At 37.8% G+C, this 21,604-nt stretch overlaps 1 protein-coding gene across 1 annotated transcript in view; it reads left to right on the top strand.

Annotated features, from left to right (window-relative positions):
• The first annotated feature begins 7,229 nt into the window (after positions 1 to 7,229).
• The window catches only part of LOC117410447 (L-gulonolactone oxidase), a 74,639-nt gene continuing 60,264 nt past the window's right edge, over positions 7,230 to 21,604 (top strand). The window contains exons 1-6 of the mRNA XM_034016998.3: positions 7,230 to 7,345; positions 9,065 to 9,166; positions 10,635 to 10,760; positions 11,120 to 11,214; positions 19,525 to 19,615; positions 20,593 to 20,778. Of these exons, the coding sequence (XP_033872889.1) occupies positions 7,343 to 7,345; positions 9,065 to 9,166; positions 10,635 to 10,760; positions 11,120 to 11,214; positions 19,525 to 19,615; positions 20,593 to 20,778 (603 nt within the window). The 5' untranslated portion in view covers positions 7,230 to 7,342. The remainder of the gene's footprint in view (positions 7,346 to 9,064; positions 9,167 to 10,634; positions 10,761 to 11,119; positions 11,215 to 19,524; positions 19,616 to 20,592; positions 20,779 to 21,604) is intronic.

The raw sequence follows: 21,604 nt of genomic DNA, 5'->3' as shown, positions 1-21,604 counted from the left end.
GAATGTGTAAATACAGTGTAATTACAAAATACCCTAGCAACTGCCAACATGTTGTAAATAGACATGTTGTTGCATTGTAACTACACGATTGTCAGTGTTATTACTGTGCTACATCAGTTGCCTGGATTAATTAATTGATCCCTGTGGTGTGCAATGTTTTCCTGGCTCATGTTGGGACTTGTCACACGTGAGAGAGGGAAGGATTTAGTACCAAACCTCACTGGTGGCTGGGCTGTGTGACCTTGGTAACTAAGGGCAAGTGGAGCAGGTTGTGAAGAGGATCAATGAAGGCAGCTCTGGTTTAAAGCTTCGATATGAGGCCTGCTCAGAAAATAAATAGACTGGGGAACTAGGCTTTTACCTGTAAATATTTTGCTCCACAGTGGGGTTTTCTACAACAAGCCTTGGCCTCCACCTCCTAATTTTGTTTTGCTGTGCATGCCAGCAACTGGTGCCCCAATTCATGACAATACCTTCACGGTTTAAATTTCCCAACATCCTTATTTTCAGATAATTAGGATGCAACCATAACTCAAAGAACGCAACTTCTCATGATGTATAAAAGAGTGCAAGTATCTTCATTTGACCTTTAATTTCCAGTGCTGTTGTACACTTGTTGTGTCATAGTTATTAATGTTATCCTCTTAGACTGTGCAAACATAGGTCAAGGAGTCTAGATTGGGTAAGTAATCCTTTTCCTCAGATGGAAGAGCAAGTTTTATTATTATTATTATTATTATTATTATTATTATTATTATTATTATTATTATTATTATTATTTATTTCTTAGCAGACGCCCTTATCCAGGGCGACTTACAATTGTTACAAGATATCACATTATTTTTACATACAATTACCCATTTATACAGTTGGGTTTTTACTGGAGCAATCTAGGTAAAGTACCTTGCTCAAGGGTACAGCAGCAGTGTCCCCTACCAGGGATTGAACCCACAACCCTCCGGTCAAGAGTCCAGAGCCCTAACCACTACTCCACACTGCTGCCCCAACTGAAGATTAATAAAAGACTCCTGATCCGGAAGAAAGTTTAATGTCATACCAGGAGGTTTAAAGTAATTGTAGCAAACAAAATAATTTGAAGAAACACACGTTATAGCAAAACTGCGTTCTCCCTTTAAAACCGGACATCTGGTGCTACACTAGGTTTGTCCTTCGTGTACTACCTTGCAGATAGTGGAGGTGGAGGTGTTGAAAGCGGTGGATAATGCACCAACATACAAGAAAAATAGATTTCAACATTCCTGTGAATGCTTTGTCAATGATTATTGTTTTTGTTCACCGAGTTATTTCTGTGTAATGTACATTTGTTAACTTTTGCTATTTAAGCCGTCAAATTAGACAGTACAAGCCAATACCTAAAAGTATACTCAGCAGTTTATACACAGTTTGTGGTTGGATTGTTTTCGGAAAAATAACGCTGTAGTTATTTTATTAATTCTTATTTCAATCAAAGTTGTACCGAGTTGGTACAGTACTATATATTAGTACTGATTCATTCACTACAGTTCTTCCAACCATTTTCATAAGGACATCTAACTAAAAAATAAACTTGTAAATATTGTGAACGTGTGAGATCTGTTACTTATATGCATGTTAATGCCAGGGCTCATGTGCACCTGTTGTTAACTCAACACTAATTGGCATCCCCGTGGGGGATCGAGTTAACCGAGGTTGACTATATATAAAATCTGATATACTGTATGTGTAATATATATTATAATAATTAAAAACAGACTAAAAATATTTAACAGAAGCAAAGAGATTAGTGAATTTTAAAACCTGAAATACCATAATGTATTACTGAACACTTCGTTTTTTAGATAATGTACACGTATTTTATGTAGCTGTTACGTGAGAGATAAGTGGGGTATGTATAAATAGATAACCAGTAGACAGGCTCATGACCACTAGAAGAAAGTTCAGCTGCATTTATCACAAGCCAAGTTAAAATCCAAATTATGAATTGCTATGCACTTGTAACAGGCAGTGTTGCAGATTCTGATCTCTGAGAGGAAAGGAGGTTAAAAGCTCTTCAACCACTAATGCAAATAAACCTGCCTGTTTTGCATAGTGGTTAAGACACTTGTATGTGATGTACATGTCCAAAGCAGGGTAAGCTGTAAGTAGAGCGGTGTAAAACAGTATGTGTCTGACTAAAAAAAACAAAAAAACATTTTATTTGGTATACATGAGTGCTCTGTGATTCTTGGTAGTTGTGCCCCATACTAGGTCTCGGTCTAATTTTAAATAACCTGTGTGCTGCTGTGGTGGGAAAACAGCCGGTAAATTAATATTTTGTGGCACAATTCCTAAAAGACTACTTATCTATAATTATGTAAAAGCCCTCAAGTCATCTTTCTGTAAACCCCCCTGTCTAAGGTGTTACACTTTGTTAAAATATTTTGAAAAACAAACTCAAATCAAGCAATATTATCTGCCAACGGGTAACATAATACGATATTTTATGTAATGCATTGATAAGCAGTCTTATGACAGGTTTTGTGATTATTATTTTTTGTCTCACAGCGGCCAACAATATATAATCACCTTGCAGGCTGACAAAGTAATAGACATTTGAAAATCAATCAATCGATCAATCAGTTGAATAAATAAGTAATAGCGCCTGTTCCTTATAAATTACTCTGTGACCCTGGCTGGCCATTTACATTTCTTGTCTTCAGATAAACAACAAAGGCCCAGTTATGTATCCTGCTCTGAATAGTAGAAAGCTTAATCATACCGAGCAGCCTGCTTAGAATGTTTATGACTTGCGAGGCTAGTTAATGGTAATTTATGAACTGCCTGGCTGAGTGGGTAGAGGCAGGGTTATCTGGCTGCTTTGCAGGTAGATCATAGCAGCTGGCGGGCTTAATATATTGTCATTGTTCATTTGCATGTGTTAAATTAAATGTATGAAAACAATATCTTTGCTTTTTGTTTTCTAGAAAATTGGTATGTCTGTTATTTATACCTGACAAGCCTCTAGGTATATGTTTTGTCTGTCAACTCAAGCTGCAATTTGTGTTTGTTCTCTTGGAATTAAACAGCGTATCTCCTCCTTTTAAAAATGACAGTTGTTTTTTTGATTATGTCCTCAGTGTAATTTAAACTGGGAACGGCCAATTAAAATCTTTTACTTTAGCTGTGGAGAACAGAATAAATCAGAACACCTGTGCATACAGTATCTACTATGCATTGTTAACATGAGGATTGTATGGCATGTAAACTGTATTTGCCATTGTTAATACAGGTTCTTGAGACTGCTTTTGTTATAATTAGATAACGACTGGCCAATTAGTAAATGGCTAACCAGTTATCCCTAGCCTATTTGCCTTTTTCATGACCAACAGGTTTTTGTTTGTTCAAATGGATAGATTTTATGAAAGCAACTGTACCCATACATAATGCAGTGTAGGAGAAAATAGTTGTCTGCTGTGATTGAGAAAATCAAAAGTAACAAAGCAACAGCTTTTCCAAATATGACCAAAAAAACATTTGGCTTCCCAGAAACTGTTTAATGCAGGGGTGAGCACTGCACCTGCCTTACTGCTCCTGATGCCCTCAGTATTACACACGTTACAGATCACAACACTTCAGCTTTTTTTTTCGCACTAAGTCTAGTTTCATTTCAGAAGTTTTATTTTAACCAGTAGGTTGTCAGAGGGGTTTCTTTATGACTGCCTATTTCATACCTCCCTGAGAGGTATAGGTCGTTTGTCTTTATTACCTTTTCTAGTCTGCACATTCTTTTTTCTGAAAGCCTTGATCGGATGAATATCCTTCAGGGCTACTTTTAAGCAGACTCGAGTGCTAGAATGACCACAATAAATCTTGAACTGTTCGTATGAAAGCAAATGATGAGAGAAAACAATATTTTATTCTACTAAACCCCCTTAAAATGTTCTGTCAGCAAAAATGTTATAATGACTATTTTATGAATTAGCTTTTTTTTTCTTCCAAAAATTTGCTCACAAAAATTGACACATGTACAGCATTGCATTTGTTCAGGGAAATTCATTTTGGCAAGCATTACTTTATGTTTAAATTTTGATTTGGTATGGTATGGACATATTACAGTAATCTTAGTAACTATATTCTTGTTGTAGTGTCTGTTCACTTTTTGTTTATTAACCTATCCCCCAGCAACACTCTGCCCCCAACAGAGTTAAAAATACATTAGTAAGAGTTAAAAACAAGTACAAAATACATCCGTTAAGTGTTACAATATCTGAGGAATAAAATCAACATGAAATATTACATTTGCAAATAAATGGCTGTTTAACCATTGATAATCCTTTCAGAATCCAGTACCTCATTAATCAAAAATAAATCTGATTTATGTCTCCCAGCTGAGCTAGTGCCCATCACAATCATTTATTTGATTCCTGGGTGTGTTTCATATAGAACATTATAATTCCTCCAGACTTTCTCTACTAGAACCTTTTCTTTTATTAAAAAGTAAACAAGTGATAGTTCATTAAAATAGTGGTAATGATGTGTCTTTCTGCCACTCGCATTCGTGGGATTCCAAATTCTGTTTCCGATAAGGTCATACAACATGTAGGGTGTCTCTTATAAGAGATGTCATCTTGCACACTTCGGTTCTACTGCTCAAACTGTGCAATAGCATTTCTGTTATATTAATCAAGCAATCTTTATTTTATATAGCACCTTTCATAGTGGACCACCATCACAAAGTGCTTTACAAGATGCAGTAACAAGAAAATCCATAATACTTTAAATACAGAGAAATGCATAATACATGATATACAGTAAAAACAATGCGTAATACATTAAATACATTGAAAGATGCATAATACATGAAATAGCAGCAACAACACAGCAGCTAATAGCAGATATCAGGCTTAAAGAGCATGGAAAGCAAGAGAGAACAAGTGGGTCTTGAGAGTTGATTTAAAGCGAGCGACGGTGGGGGCATCACGCACCAAAGCTGGGAGAGAGTTCCAAAGAGTCGGAGCCATGAAGCTAAACGAGCGTTCTCCAAGTGTGGTGCACTTTTGCTTGGGGATAACAAGCAGGCTAGAGTCGGAGGACCTCAGCTTGCGGGCAGGGCCATAGCGGGTCAGCAGGTTGAGGAGGTACTCAGGACCTGTGTGATGAAGGGCATTGTAGGTGAGCAGGAGAGTTTTGAGAGTTTTGAAAGTAATCCTGAACTTTACAGGTATCCAGTGCAGCTGGGCAAGATGGGGGGTGATGTGTTCACGTTTTTGACATCTGGTTAGGATCCTGGCAGCGGCATTCTGAACTAGCTGCAGTCGGTTTATGGTGCGTGCCGGGAGACCGCCATAGAGTTACAGTAGACGAGTCGAGAGAAGACAAATGCATGACAAAGTATCTCTGCATCTGGGAGGGAAAGGTAGGGACAGACTTTGGATGGAAGAAGGAAGATTTGACCATGGAGGAGGTGTGGGCATCAAAGGAGAGTTTGCTGTCAAGAAGTACACCAAGGCTTCGTACTGTGGGGGAAGGCAGCAGCAGACAGTTTCTGAGGTTCAGGGCAGCTATATTGAGATTCTTAAGTTGAGTTTTAGATCCTACTATAAGGAGTTCAGATTTGCTAGTGTACAGCTAAAGAAAATTGGAAGACATCCAGGCCTCGATGTCTTGAATGCAAGCCAAGAGCCGGACCATGGCAGAGGGGCTTCCAGGGTCGAGTTTTAAGTAGAGCTGGGTGTCGTCAGCATAGGAGTGAAACATGAGGCTGTGTTGGCAGATAAGAGACACACAAATTTATTAACTTATTATAAATCACAAACACAAAGATTGTACTCATAAAATACTATAAGCACATAAATTCCTTTTTTTCAATTAAAATCTAGGACCATGAAAAATGAAAGAGCTCTTATCACAAAGCAGTTATATCTACACCTCTCTCCCCTGCTCGCTACTATAAAAACCTTGACTCTGTCACAGATTTCATCACTCCGAACACTGTCATCTCCATGCATAGTACTTAAATAGAACTATTACCTGTTTTATAATTCAATTAAATTTAGATCCCTTAATCAGGGGGACATTAGATTACTGCATGGAACCCAATATGGTTATATGTAGAATTCTACAGAGAATATTAAACTACACTCTCACACACCTTCATATTTACTGTGGTACAATGCTTATTTATGCTTTATTATCATTTTACTTTGCTTTATTGCACTTTGCTGTTTTTTTTTACTAAAGGGATACCATTTGCAATGTAGTTTGTTATTTGTGGTACTAAGCATTTATTGGACTTCTTCATTTGTGTTTGGCTCAGCTTTTTGTGAACACAGATACAAATTAAAGTCCATCTCATTAAAAGCAGGTTGTTGTAACCAGAGTAAAGTGAAAGGCTAAGGAATTATTACTTACTTGAAGCCAGCTTGCAAATTGTTTAGTTAATAATTAGGAAGTTGATGAAGTAAAAAAAAAATAGAATTCAGTAGAGTACATATTCTCTTATGAGTTTTATGTAATGTTTACAACACAAATACCTGTTGTGAAAATTAAACCATATAAAAGGAAAATCTTAAAGCTCTTTACTTTGTTATTAGCAAAAAACAAACATGGTTATGATGATTTGGAGTAGAGCTGATAATGTAGCCCTCTTAGTCTTAACACTGTCCCATCACTTGTTGTTGGTAGTGATTAGAGCAACCATAAAAGTTTGGGTTACCGATCACCTAGTAGGACAACAGTAATACATAACCAGCATACAGTTAAATGATGTCAAAATACATTGTATTAGGAGCTGTATACCTGAATGGCACCACCCTAGTGTGGCTTACTTATGAATCATTGCGGATCAAGTCCACCCAGCAATGCTGCACTTGTACCTTGATGCTGATAGCTACTTTCAAGACAATATTGCACCCATCCACCATACCAGAATTGTGTACAAATTGTTTGACTAGTGTAAAAGCTGTGATCAGGGCAAATGGCAGCTCAACTTTGATATTAGGTACGAGTCCTAATAAAGTGGCCATGCAGTTTATATTCCAGGGATTCTTACACTATGTCAAGAAGCAACTTCTTTCACTGCTTTCTGCCATGCTCGAGTAGACAGCCTCCCTGACCTTTATTACATTTTCATTTTAATGATTAGAAAACCCCTAGAACCTGGTCTTCCATTAACTTGGGTTCCACGCAGAAAGCAACGAGTCATCCTTTTACATCCTTCCAGAAAATTTCATTACTTTCCAGTTCAAGAATACCTTTCAGTCATTTTCTTCTTCTCTCTCTTAGCCTCCCCACACCCAAGCGCTTTGGCTGCAGCCCTTTCCTTCAGAAGCAAAAGGAGTCCCCAGCTTCAAAACAGCTCAAGATGGTAAGTGATTGATTTAAAATGTATACATTTAGTGTGGATGAGCAACCAAATAGTGCTAAAAAAATACATTTTTTAAAAAAAAATTTAAATATCGTATGTATAGGACAGTATCCTGTGAAATACAAGCAGGTTTAGCATCACAGAAGGACAAAGAGGCTGCCCACTTATAATAATGTTAAGGAACAATAAATGTACTGGCAGTTGGATCTCAAGTTTGGTGATCGAATGAGAATGAGCTGTAACTCTGATAAATCACCCAGCACACACATTACCCACTAAGCGTAACATTAATTAATAATGTGTGCATGCATGTACTCATATTGAGGATGGGCTGGTGGATTGAGTTTTTCAATTCACAACACTAACTCAATTTGCTGAATAAAGTACCTTAATACTATTTGATTATAGGGCATAGGAGGTTTTTCCATTTTACTATTATCACCAGCAATATTGTCACTGGATCTGCTGAAGGTCTTTTGATTCCTGACTTGTATTTTACTATTCAATTTGGAGTATGCAGATGCAGTATGCAGAGTTAAGATCATTTTAAATTGCACCTGGAATTTTTTTGCTGCCATTGTCATGACTGAGAGGCGACTCTCTGTTTCATTCATTGGTGTTGTCTCTTGTCTCAATAGAGTCCAACCATCTTAAGTACAGGAAAGGTTTATGCTCTTAACATGGTTTATCTCTTTAAATATATAACAGCTAGCCAATTAGAGGGCTAGATTTTTGACTGAAGAGAAGGTACAATCACACACATGGCTCTTTAATTCTGTAGCTGAAGAACGTTAGTGCCAGTGCACGTCTGCTTTTCAGTTTACGGTGGTCAATGGAATTTGACCTGCTGACAGGGTCTGGGGACTGCTGCTCTAACAGAGTCTCATGGGGGCTGCTGCTGTAACAGAGTCTCATCCAGCTAAGCTCCTTAACACATGTACAAGTCAAAAAGAACCGACAGGACTGCAATCTCATGGGGAACAGCTATTGAATTACTCTTGGTGTGTCTGTGTTTCACATTTCTTTGTATATGTGCAGTTTTAATTTTTTTTAAAATTATATAATACTTTTATGCTAGTAGTTGAAAGTCAAACACATACATCTTTGTGTGTACTTCAAGTCATCTTAAAATGATTTGTGATGCTCTCTGTAGCTGATTGTTCGGGCAAGCCTGTCTCTTTCATGCAGTGGTTAAGATCTGCTGACTTGCATGATCAGGGTGCACTCTTACCTAGTCTCTCCCTGTGCATTGGGTTGCCTCGCCCTGTCGATTCCTTTTGGTTTACCAGCACCACTGGAATGCTTCACAAGAACCTTAACCACTGTATTGCATGGGCATATACATACAAACATATAATCTCATGTGATGTAGTAGGTACTTGTATCAGGATGGCAGCCCACTACTCACAATTGGCAGCCCACGTTCAGCAATTCACACACGCTCTCACATGGCTGTCGCGCTCTAATTAATGCCTTTGCTGGGTTCATATAGCCCATTCAATTGATCAGTGGCTTACAGCTGTTTCCTATTGTTTAGAAATTGGTGGCCATCTTGGCTCAGAGCCAAGATGGCGACAGGCCTCCCCTAGCACTCCAGGGTCATAATGTCTCTGCATTCCTTATTTATTTATTTTTTTAAATATTTTTTTATCCATTTGTAACTGTACTATAACAGATGTGATTAACATTTGTGTTTCTTAACTCATTTTTGTTTAACAGGTACAGGGAATGGAAGGCTTCCAGTTCCAGAACTGGGCTCTAACATACAGCTCCAACCCGGAGCTTTACTTCCAACCCACCTCCATAGAAGAGGTCAGGCAGGTAGGTCTGAGTGTTACTGGGTTAATCTAGAGCAAAATGGGAAACTAATGATTTTGGTCTCTCTGAGCTCCTTTTACAGTTTTGGAGATGCAGGATTTCTTTCACCAGTCAGAAGTCTTTCACAGTTGATTTAGTTGTCCAGTGCAGAGCAACATACTGTAGTTAAGTGCCTCAGGGGCAAGGCAAAAAAACAAATAGATCTGTTAGACAGCTTCAAACTCTGGATAACTGGGGATTCCAAAAGGCTTATCACAAACAAGCAACAGCACTATCATAAAGCAAGAGTTTCACAAATGTACTAGCCTTGTCTCACCTATCAGGGTTTGTAAACTGTGGCAACAGTGGGGTTGTTCAGTATCTAATATGCCAGTGCCTGGAAGTTAAGTGGTTGAATGATTCTATGGTTTGTAGATTCAGTGCAACAACTAAGATCAAGGCAGGGGGCTGTTTTGGGATAGGAATGGAGGAGAGAGAGGAAGCAGGTGTGACATGACCACGATTCCTCAGTCCTGTTACGATTTGTATAGTTTTTGCAATACAAATAATAGTCAGTCATACAACAGTGATCTGAATGCATTCTGCCATTATCAGACAAAGGCATGGATGATAATGTCCGGTGGCCGCCTCATTTCAAAATAGCCTGACCTTGCCAATGTTCCCCATATGCAATTTGGCATTGAAACAAATGACATTTATATGTATTTCTGTGGATATGTTGAGCACCAGTGATGACTCCCTACAGATTGTGAACACTTGCACTTCACTCCATCAAACCATTTCCGGTGGTGATTACATTGGGTCATCTATGCTCTGATTCATCTGTTTAACAATCATTCATCTTTGCTATGCTGGCAGAAGTAATTGTATTCACTCATTTATCCATGTGACGGATGCCATGCCCCATGTTTCCAACTATTGATGGCTTCAATGCTGATAATAGCTGTTTGTCATCAGTAATAGTAGAATTTGTAATATTCCTGTTTGAGTATTTTCAATGGAAATGAGCAGAATGACAAATGTGGGAATGCTTATACAAACCCTGGGATATGCACAAAATACAGAATCATAGATAGACTATATACTCAGACAGTAGTAATATAAGTGCAAAATAACACAAGAATAATTACACACAGGAGATATCCATTCCCTCCATCGATGCAGTTCCTAATAGATCACAAATTCTAGAGCCAGACAGCTCTTGAAAGATACCAATGCCCCATACATCAGCCACGCTCTCCTTCCATCTGTCTCTGTCCAATGGCTTTGGAGCTAAGTTTGAACTGATGACTGCTGATGAAATTGTTGATCCCTTTAGGATTCAAATATGATCACACTGTACAACCTGGTTAAAACAGTACGTGTATTCATATATTCAAGTATAGGACAGTATAAGGATGCAGCAAGCTAAAGTCACTCATTGGTCTCCCTGTCCTTGTTAGAATCTTTATTGTTTGTTTTCTGTTTGCAGATCCTGGAACTAGCCAGGCAGCGTGGTAAAAAGGTGAAGGTGGTGGGGGGTGGACACTCTCCCTCAGACATTGCCTGTACAGAGGACTTCATGATTCGGATGGACAAGATGAATAAGGTTCTTGAGGTAGGAATGTAGTGAAACAAATCTATGAGCTGCGGGAAAAAAAAACAGTGACCTTACAAAGTAGAATTAATTCTGATTTTTACAGATACATTAAATGTTTACTTTTACTGCGGTACAGTTTTTATTTCTTGTTTTTGAGAAGCCTTTTCCTTTTGTTTTCAAAATCTTAAAAAAAAAAATGTTTGGGAATCTCTGGTCTAGAGATATGTTATCCTTAGTGGGACTTCCATAATTGTGCCATGAAGACATTAATGTCTTCAGAGAAATCTCAAAAAGAAAAGGTCTGCTTAGCTGGACAAGTCTTTATGATCATCTTAAATGCACACTGCTGTTTATGAAAATAATGTACTTGTTTTCAGGTGGACAAAAAGAAGAGACAGGCTACGGTGGAAGCTGGGATTTTTCTGTGTGACCTGAATGAGGAATTGGCCAGACATGGTCTGGCTATGTCAAAGTAAGCAATGAATATTGGAAGCTTAGCCTTAAATGCCAATGGTTATTCCAAGAACATTTTTCAGAGAATATAACATGTTAATAAAAAGCATGTTGATAATGTCTGGTAATGCCCGATGTGGAGGGTCTTATTGCTTATATACTTCAGTACAGTACAATTATCTATAATTTGTATTGATTTAAATTGAATTTATTTAGATTTTCTTTATTTTACGTATCCTTCCACATAAGCACTCTAAAATGAATGTTCTATAAATATAGTCCTCCATAACAAGGATCTTCCCTAAAAAAGCGTTTTTAAAACTATATTATTTTATTTGAATACACAGAGAACAAAAGATTGTTAAACAAATGTATTATTATTATTATTATTATTATTATTATTATTATTATTATTATTATTATTATTATTATTATTATTATGTACGCTTTTATTAAAAAATGCTTCTGTGAAAATAAACTGAGGACAAAGTTCAGAAAAAAAGATTGTGTAATTGTAATAATAATAATTGGTAATTGATTTGAATATTTCAGCTCTCAAAGAAATATAACTCGATATACTGTACTGTTGTCCCTCTTTATTTTTGATGGTTGCATAAAAAGTGTTTTCCTCAAAATTTGTGTTTATATTATTTTCCTTTAACTAGTCTCAAAAAACATTAATTGCCCAAGCTGTTTGTTTTCTGGTATTTTTTTCAGTTCTTTCTGTTTCAGTTAAATTAAGTTGCTGTTGGGTAACGCTCCCATGTCTAGCACTACTACTAGTAGTACGATGGTAGGTTTTTCAGTTTGTCCGACAGTACTTCTCTCTGTACTACTTTTAGCGACTGTAGACATCTCAGAGGTGCTTGTATTTTCTGGGATGTTTTGATAGCCATTCCTTGACATCTTATTAAAAAGGTTGAAATTTACTTTAACGACATTTTGTTAATAGCTGATGGAGTGATCTTGTTTGATTTGTTTTTGTGATGCAAAACATTTGTGATGTTATAAAGATTCTAAGGGCATATATCAGGGATTATATCCCTCTAACTCAACCATATTTAGAATGCGTGGAATCTTTCCATTGAAGTATATATATCAGACTTGTAGGACTCGAGTCAGTGAATTATACAAAATAATGTATAATTAATGGTAAATGTACCTCTTATTGACAGTAGGAGAACACCCATCAGATCACAATTGATTGCATCTGTACCAAATTCTGACAGCGCACCACTTGCAATCTGACATTGTACATAGTCCAGATAACGGCTTCTATCAAAGTGAAAAACAACGCCCACAAACTAGAACTTAAAGCTTATCTGTAAACTTCAGGTCCATTCAAACAGTATTCCAATTCCAAAAGAAAAGATAGTGACAGCCAAGTTGAAAAAGGCATGCAAATAGAATAATCTAGCTAGAAAAAATAAATTATAAATCTTTTTTATGTATTTTTATTTTGTATTTGTGCATTTTTCCTGAGGGATATCAGACAACATCCATTAGACCACTAGCTGAATGACAATTGATTTGAGTTTGTTTCAAGGACTCAGACTCGAGACTCGAAGTCAAGGACTCAGGACTCGGGACACGGACTTGAGGTTTGAGGACTCGACTACAAGTTTGATATATATGAATTAGGTCTGTCGCTTGATTACAGTTTTTGATCGGTTAATTTATGGGCATAGTTGATTAGTTGGTATTTTTTTTTTTTTTTGATTTAGTAGTCGCCAATTAGGTTTTTATTATTTTCTCCCCAATTTAGTAGTGTCCAATTATTTTGTTTGGCTCACCGTTACCACCCCTGCGCTGACTCAGGAGGGACGAAGACGAACACACGCTGACCTCCGAAGCGTGTGCCATTAGCCGCCCGCTTTTTTATACACTGCAGGCTCACCATGCAGCCACCCAGAGCTACAGCTTCAGAAGACAACGCAGCCCTGGGCAGCTTACAGGCAAGCCCGCAGGCGCCCGGCCAGACCACAGGGGTCACTGGTGCGCGGTGAGCCGAGAACACCCTGGCCGACCTAACTCTCCCTCCCCCCGGGCGGCACTCGGCCAATTGAGCGCTGCCCCCTGGGAGTTCCCGTCCTCGGTCAGCAAAGGAATAGCCTGGACTCGAACCGGCGACGTCCAGACTATAGGGCGCATCCTGCACGCATCCTGGATGCGTCACTCGGGAGCCCTTCTTTAGTAGGTATTTTTAGTAAAGGTAATGATCTTAGCAGCTGTCCTGCATAGTAATACTTCTAAATCAATAGAATCTAAAAAAAGAGTCTAAATAGAATTTGGTCTTTTTAAAAGCATTTTTATTATAATTTTTGTTTTAGTAAATGTAACAAATTTTCACAGAACAGCTGTTCATTCGGGGCCACTGTCAGTCACATACCTGAAAACACAAGACTCCCCCTTCCCTGCATAACATTCTCTTCAGTCCATGCTGTATAGGAAGCATGGCAAGTAACATCTGAAGAAATTGAAAATAGATTAACAGAGGTTAATGTGATTTATTTTAGACTGTGAGCTCAATACTCATCATTGTGAGTTACTGCTGTACAGAAGAGAATGTGTTGGAATTGGGTGATTTATGAAGCCGTAAATCAACAGAAACATTCTCTATTTTCTAGATGATTTGTGGTGAGAAATATATCCTTGGGTATAAATATATCCTCATTTTTAACCTATTGAAAATCAGGGCCATAAACTACTATTGCATGCCTAGTTAAAGTATTAAGAATACATCTGACTTGTGATATGAAAGTCTTAATTACCAGAACACTTTATCAGAATGACCAGCTTTTGCATGCTTGCTGGCCTCCTTATGCTTGTGCTAGATTATGAGGACCAGTCTGGTCCTCATAAAGGCTGGGGGCACAATATAATGTGGCCTGCAACTGGCTTGAAAAATATTTCTAGAAAACAAAATATTTTGTCACTGAACAGTTGCAATAAGCCTTTCATAAGAAATTATAATTATCTGCTTGTCTTTAGTTCTTTTCTGTAACAGGTTTGTAAACTGGTGTGTTATTCTGGGCGCATGGAAGAGGGCTCCTCCCCCTACTTCCTTCCTACCAATAACATCTGCTAATCCTCTTTAAACCCCAAGCCTTGAGTTTGCTGTCTGTCTTGCGTTTTTGTTTTCCATCATCCTCCCCTTCCCCACTACACTTCCTCTTCTATTCGGCTACTCCATCTCTGCAACAATCTCCCTCTTGGGGGTAAGTGAAGCTCACTACCCAGTCTTAGAATTCCAGCCACCACTGGTTTCGTCTTCCGCAAGGAAGGTTATCCGTGGGTCAAGGCCAAATTGAACTATCACTGTCATCTTCCCATTCTCTCCTCTAGATCGCCCTTGGGAGAAGTATCGGTTGCTTCTGCGAGGGCGGCTCTCCGCGAGCCAAGGGGAATCTCCTCACTCTTCTCTGTTACAAGCACTTATCTTCTATTACCAATTCCCGAGGTCTCTTACTCTAAGCAGCCCTCGATCATGTCCAGTGAATTCAATGGGAAAAAAAAAGACTTTGAGCTAATATCTGAAGATGTCATTTAAAAAAAATCTGTGTTATACTTGCCGCACATCTTCAAATCTCAACTTAAAAGTAATGCAGATTTACAATTGAACTAATGTTAATGTCAAGCTAACTTCCAAGTACAGTACAATGATACAGAAAATAACTGCAGATGAGAATCAAATGAATCTTTTCTTTTGAAAGCTACCTATATCTGGAGTCCTGTTTTGATTAAACTCGTTTGTTATAAGATGCTGCTATATATGCTGGGGGTGTAGACCATGGTGACTTAATTGATCCTGGTACTGATACATGTAATGTGTGTTGGCAGGTATGCTCCTGGAAATACAATAGAATAGGTGGAATTGTTTCTAAAAATACCTTGGTTTAGTGTTTTATCCATGCCACAGTTACTGCAGACATTGACTTTTATTCCACTTTTAATCCTGCTGCTCTTCATTAATCCAATAAAAAAAATGAAATTAAAACACAAGCATACAACAGTGATTCAGTTCAAATCATTCCATAAAACATGGGGGCACTTCCTGTTTGCAAACAGCAATCTATCCCAGGAATCTTTTCAATGAACCTTGTGGGAATGCTGGCTTACACTGGAATTCTTTTCTTGACTTTCAGGAGATTAGTTACAGTGGTTTGTGGTTAGCATCTTCTTTTTAACAACTTGTGGGAAACTGAAATCTTGTTTTAAGGACACCATGTTAGGATCAGACAATGGATTGTATGCCATATTTTATTTTCCTTCTTGAATTTTAAACTACTTAGCAGCAGCAAATTAAAAAATATATAATAATAATTTTATACAGGTGATGTTGTTGTTGTTATTATTATTATTATTATTATTATTATTATTATTATTATTATTATACAACAGAGAACAAGAAAATTATATACAAAAACGAAAGGGCAATATTTGAATGGTAGAATAGATCCCTGAATTGACCAATGTGTCATTGAAAGTTTTCACTCAGGAAAAACTAATCAAATTCTCCATGGTGAAGGATAGTACACTATGGTCGGAGAATTACTTTTTTACCTGGGCAGGAGCTAAATTACTGGTATTTAAAACTCTCTACAGAATCCTGCTGTCAGTACTGAAATACCTCCAATGTTTTATAGATGCGGTCATGAAATTTATAGAAATCATTCAATACTCTGCAAAGTTTCTCCTTCAGAGTGCCCTTCAATAAAAAAGAGCATGTCTGTAAATTCTCTGATCTTTATGCCTTTTTTGCCGCAGCGTACAATCTGTTGGTTCCTGGCGACGGCAACGGTTCAGACTGGTGTTTTTGATCTGAAGGGTGTAAAGCTCCAATCTCTATTTAAAGCAATACTCCAATTAAAAAATAATCGGGACAGAAAGTAAAAAGGTCTTCCTTTTTTAAAATGGAACACATTAAACAAAGTGTCTTTATGTCCACAATAAACTGCAGAGCAATGTGACCTTCTGATTGGGAGTTGAGTCGTTCTGGTTTTGAATCTTAGCCCGGTCATTATATTACCATCTGTAGCTCTGTCTCTATTTCCAATGAAAACAGTTGATCATTAATATACCTAGGTTATTCTTAACAGTGTTTATTCATTATTGCCACATGTTTTAATTTAAGGTATTATAAAACATTTGTAACTTGGATTCAGTGCTAGAGGAAGGAAATGGGTTACAGCGGTGGAGTTTGGAGCTGCTGGTATAACTACTACAGTGCTATATTTGCCTACTTTACAGTGGCACAGAAATATTGTTTTTACCTTATGCCTTTAAACCCATTCTGAAATAGCCTTCCTCACCTAACCCTGTTTTGTGAGTCATTATTTAATTTTACCATCCCATGTGAAACAATCCTTTCTGCTTAAATGGGATACAACTCTGGGAGATAGTTCTTCCCAAAGCTATTTATGTTGTTTAATTGGGATGTCACTTCGTTTAATTGGGATACAGTATTTTCAAATGATGAACAGAGATCGCTTTTCAAAGCAAGACAGGTCGCGTAGCACAGTGCAGTGAATATGCGTAAATTGCATAAAACAGGAATCTTATGTGGTGCCTCACCTTGTGATAAGATGTGATTTCATTCTTTTTCATCTCATGTAGAAATAAAAAACTGTGATTCATTTTGTTTAGGAATTAAAAAAACAATGGACTCGTATTTTAAAGTATGTATTTAACATTTAACCATAATGTGATTTTTAATTATTTTTCTTTTCATGTATAAACAAAAAAGTGTGACTAAGGTTGTCTCAAATGCCTTTTGTTTAATTGAGACAGCTGCTTATTCTGGATATTTTTTACTTCTCTCGAAGCGTCCCAATAAAGCTCTGCCGACTGTAGTTACAAATGTGTCATGCTCTTCAATGATATCTACTGAATAAAAGATTAATTCTCAAACTGAACGCAGTAGGAATTCAAGGAAATGCATGCACATGGATTAGGGAGTGGTTAACATATAGAAAACAAAAAGTTCTGATTAGAGGAGAAACCTCAAAATGGAACGAGGTAACCAGTGGTGTACCACAGGGATCAGTATTAAATCCTCTGCTATTCCTAATCTACATTAATGATTTAGATTCTGGTATAGTAAGCAAACTCGTTAAATTTGCAGACGACACAAAAATAGGAGGAGTGGCAAACACTGTTGCAGCAGCAAAGGTCATTCAAAATGATCTAGACAGCATTCAGAACTGGGCAGACACCTGGCAAATGAAATTTAATAGAGAAAAGTGTAAAGTATTGCATGCAGGCAATAAAAATGTGCATTATAAATATCATATGGGAGATACTGAAACTGAAGAAGGGAACTATGAAAAAGACCTAGGAATTTATGTTGACTCAGAAATGTCTTCATCTAGACAATGTGGGGAAGCTATAAAAAAGGCCAACAAGATGCTCGGAAGTATTGTGAGAAGTGTTGAATTTAAATCAAGGGAAGTAATGTTAAAACTTTACAATGCATTAGTAAGACCTCACCTAGAATATTGTGTTCAATTTTGGTCACCTCGTTACAAAAAGGATATTGCTGCTCTAGAAAGAGTGCAAAGAAGAGCAACCAGAATTATCCCGGGTTTAAAAGGCATGTCATATGCAGACAGGCTAAAAAAATTGAATCTATTCAGTCTTGAACAAGGAAGACTACGCTGTGATCTGATTCAAACATTCAAAATCCTAAAAGGTATTGACAATGTCGACCCAGGGGACTTCTTTGACCTGAAAAAAGAAACAAGGACCAGGGGTCACAAATGGAGATTAGATTAAGGGGCATTCAGAACAGAAAATAGGAGGCACTTTTTACACAGAGAATTGTGAGGGTCTGGAACCAACTCCCCAGTAATGTTGTTGAAGCTGACACCCTGGGATCCTTCAAGAATCTGCTTGATGAGATTCTGGGATCAAAAAGCTACTAACAACCAAACGAGCAAGATGGGCTGAATGGCCTCCTCTCGTTTGTAAACTTTTTTTATGTTCTTATGTACTGTGTCATTATATGGAAAATGGCCAAATGAACATCTTGTTTTGTGATTACATGGTAACACCGTTGCACATGCTATTTCCATGTAATTACACACTTATTCCATCTGTAGTTACTACGATTAATCATGGTTATTACAGTGCTTTACCATGTTCACATGTGCTGTACCATGTTTTCACTGTGTGTTTACTCTAACTAGAAAGCATTTAGTGTATATAGTGTAGAGAACAGCCAGAGCTAAACCACCATCAAGATCCTTCCCCTTTTTCAGCTACGGAAGTGGGTTGTTGCCTTAATAGAAGGCAATCTTTCTTCTGAAGGTCAATCTTCTTATAGTAGACATTCAGCAAGGGGCGGGGGTTTGACACATTTTAGAATACTGTATGTAATCAACAGACTTCCACGGGCCATTAAAATGAAGGCTGACTCATTAACTTCTGTTTACATAGGCAGCTCAATATTCCATTATTTCTCAATGGAGGGGGACAGTCAATCCTCACTTCTCCCATATCACTTTGGGTTTGCTGCTCATGTCAGCTTAAAAGTTCTATAATCAGTCTTCTCGAATATAGAGCAGCAGTTAACAAAACATACCAAAAAATACTAGGGACTACCAAAAGATTTGGGAGTGACAAGCTAAGACTTCAAACAAGGACATAGGGGTAAGAAGGTCACTCAAAACAGCAGGTCCAAGGCCACAAATTGCCTTTTAAGCTAAAAGCAAAAACTTTAAAACCAATACAAACTTAACTGGCAGGCAATGCAGAAACCTATGAACTAATAATAATCTGATGACTAGTTTTCCTGAAATTCACTATTCCAGCCGGAGAGTTCTCTATCAAGCTAATACTGAGGCATTTGATAGAACAGCAAACAATGAGTCGCAGTGGAAGATAGGTTGAGGGAACTAACTTAGTTTAGCCTAGAGCAAAGAAGAATTAGTGGGGACTTTATTAAATTTTCAAATCTTAAAAGGATTTGACAGAGTGCAGAAACCAGCTCCACAGTACGCAGTTGTAAATGAAGTGGAGACAGACTTTGGGCAGAGGGTAGGAGACACTTCCTTATACAGAGAGTGGTGAGAGTATGGAATGGGTTACCTAGTCATGTTGTAGATGCTGAATGACTAGGATGCTTTAACGATCCAATTTGACAAAGTTTTGAGATTGCCCAGCTTCCATGAGCACATGAATGTCATTCTTTTGTTTCTTAATTTTCTTATGTTTTAAGTCATGAAAGACCAAAAAGCAGGAACTCAGTTTTACCTGTATTTGATATGTGGTAGCTCCGCAGAATCAGTAATGCAATTGCTTAACCTTGTTCCTCTCTTTGATTTTCCAGTTTAGGTGCAGTAGCAGAGGTTGCTGCTGCTGGGGTTATTGGAACTGGCACTCACAACACAGGGATAGAACATGGAATTCTGCCCACACAGGTTTGTGTGACTATCCTAGGAACTCAGGGCACCCCCCTCTGAAAGTCAGCAGCTGGTGATATATCTACTTGTATATCTGTATACAAGCTGTGCATTTCACAAACTCCTTCTGACAACTGTACCTTACGTGGTTAACTATGGATTCCTCCCAGATGTACTGAATACACAAAGTCCTGGTTTTATCTGACCAGGCTTCATACCAAGGAAAACTGAACAGGTGCCTGCTCAGCAGAGCATTATTTTAGGACAGATGGTGGTTTGTAAACTCTGTGCTGGGTTTGCTAGATAGAAGCCAATGGGAATTTATAGTCTTGCAAATTGCAGAGATAAACAGCATACATCTTGTATTAAGCATGTGCCTAGGCACACTAGTTGATAAACAGGTGCAAACATGAGGGTACCATCTGGGCAAAGGAAATGAACCTTAAAAACTTCTGCAGAGAATGATACATTTAGGTTGTTGAGCATCCTTAACACCACCCTTAGGAACTGCTACAACAAGACGTCCTGAATATAAAGCAGTTTACATCAGCATAGATTAGAATGATTTTTAGATTCTGTTTAAAACTGTGTTCAAAACTGTTCTTTAGTTCCTAGTTGGACAAGAACAGATTGAGCATATACTGTATGTTCCTTGCAATACAGCCTTATCAAGAAACATAAAACAGTTAATGTATAGTATAATCCCTTATAAAAGTTATTGGTATTTTGCCAGTTTTACCATGGCTTTTCCCATGACTATACTATGCATTTACCATAGTTTGCCATGTGTATCGATATGCTTTACCATACCTTGCTATTCTTTACAATCCTTACCTGTGCCTTCACTATTCTTTATTACACTTTGCTATGCTTTTACTATATGTAAACAATTATAAGGGATGTGTTGCTGTTGTGAGAAAAAGGTTACAATATACCCACTCTGTACAATAATAACTCAACAACGTCAGATCAAGGCTCCTACGTCTGTTCACCAGGTGGTGGCTCTGACCCTGATGACGGCAGGAGGAGAGATCCTGAAGTGCTCCGACTCTCTGAACGAGGAGATCTTTCAAGCAGCCAGACTCCACTTGGGCTCCCTCGGAGTCATCCTTGACCTCACTATCCAATGCGTGCCAGCCTTCCGACTGCTCGAGCTGCAGTTCCCATCCACACTCACAGAGGTAATCTTATAGCAGTCAATGAAATGTATGACATGATTTAGACTGCTCCGAGGCGAAGGCATTGATATACCGGGAGAATTTTTTTTTTACATGCATTCTTTTTGTATCCCTTTTTTTGTAGCTGGTATTTTGAGATGTGTAGATAAAAGCTGGGTTCATGGATTTGTTTTTTGGTGTTATTTTTTATTTGTGTACTCCATGGATAACCAATGAGCCCCCTGTGGTTGGTGAGTGTGTTGTTTGTAGCCAGCCTCATTATGAAGTGAACTCAGTTCTCAATGTGAAGTATTCTGTTTATATAACTAATACAATATATGGAATTAAAGTAAACTATCACAATGATATGAATCAATGCATACTGGTACCTTATGTATGGAGACCACTATGTTATATTTGTTCTAAATCCATTGCGTTGCCTGAGCTGTAATGTTTGCTGGTTCTGCAAGGGCTTTGGCAACAAAGTTTTGAGATCAATCAGCTACTAGCAACCAGAAGAGCCCTGATAAGCTGAATGGCTTCCTCTCCTTGTTCTATCCTCTCACAAGGTCCTGGATTTCCATAAAGAAGTCAATGAAATGTATGACATGGCTTAGACTTGACTTGCACTATTCATAATGTTAACATTAGCCATGGTCTGAACTATTTCATTGTTTTTGTACTCTATTGCAGAGGTGATGGCATTGATATACCACTAACTATCTATGTGAGTCCATTTTTGTCATGTAGCTGGTATTATGAGAGTAAAGCTGGGTTTATGGTTTTGTTTTGTGTTTTGGTATTTTAAAAATAATTTAAAGCCTTGTTTTATGATTCAGATTGGGTATGA

Source organism: Acipenser ruthenus, chromosome 6 (assembly GCF_902713425.1).
Source record: "Acipenser ruthenus chromosome 6, fAciRut3.2 maternal haplotype, whole genome shotgun sequence".
In the NCBI taxonomy this organism is placed as follows: Eukaryota; Metazoa; Chordata; class Actinopteri; order Acipenseriformes; family Acipenseridae; genus Acipenser; species Acipenser ruthenus.
The sequence above is the reverse complement of the archived record's forward strand: the minus strand, read 5'-3'. Positions and strand labels throughout refer to the sequence as shown.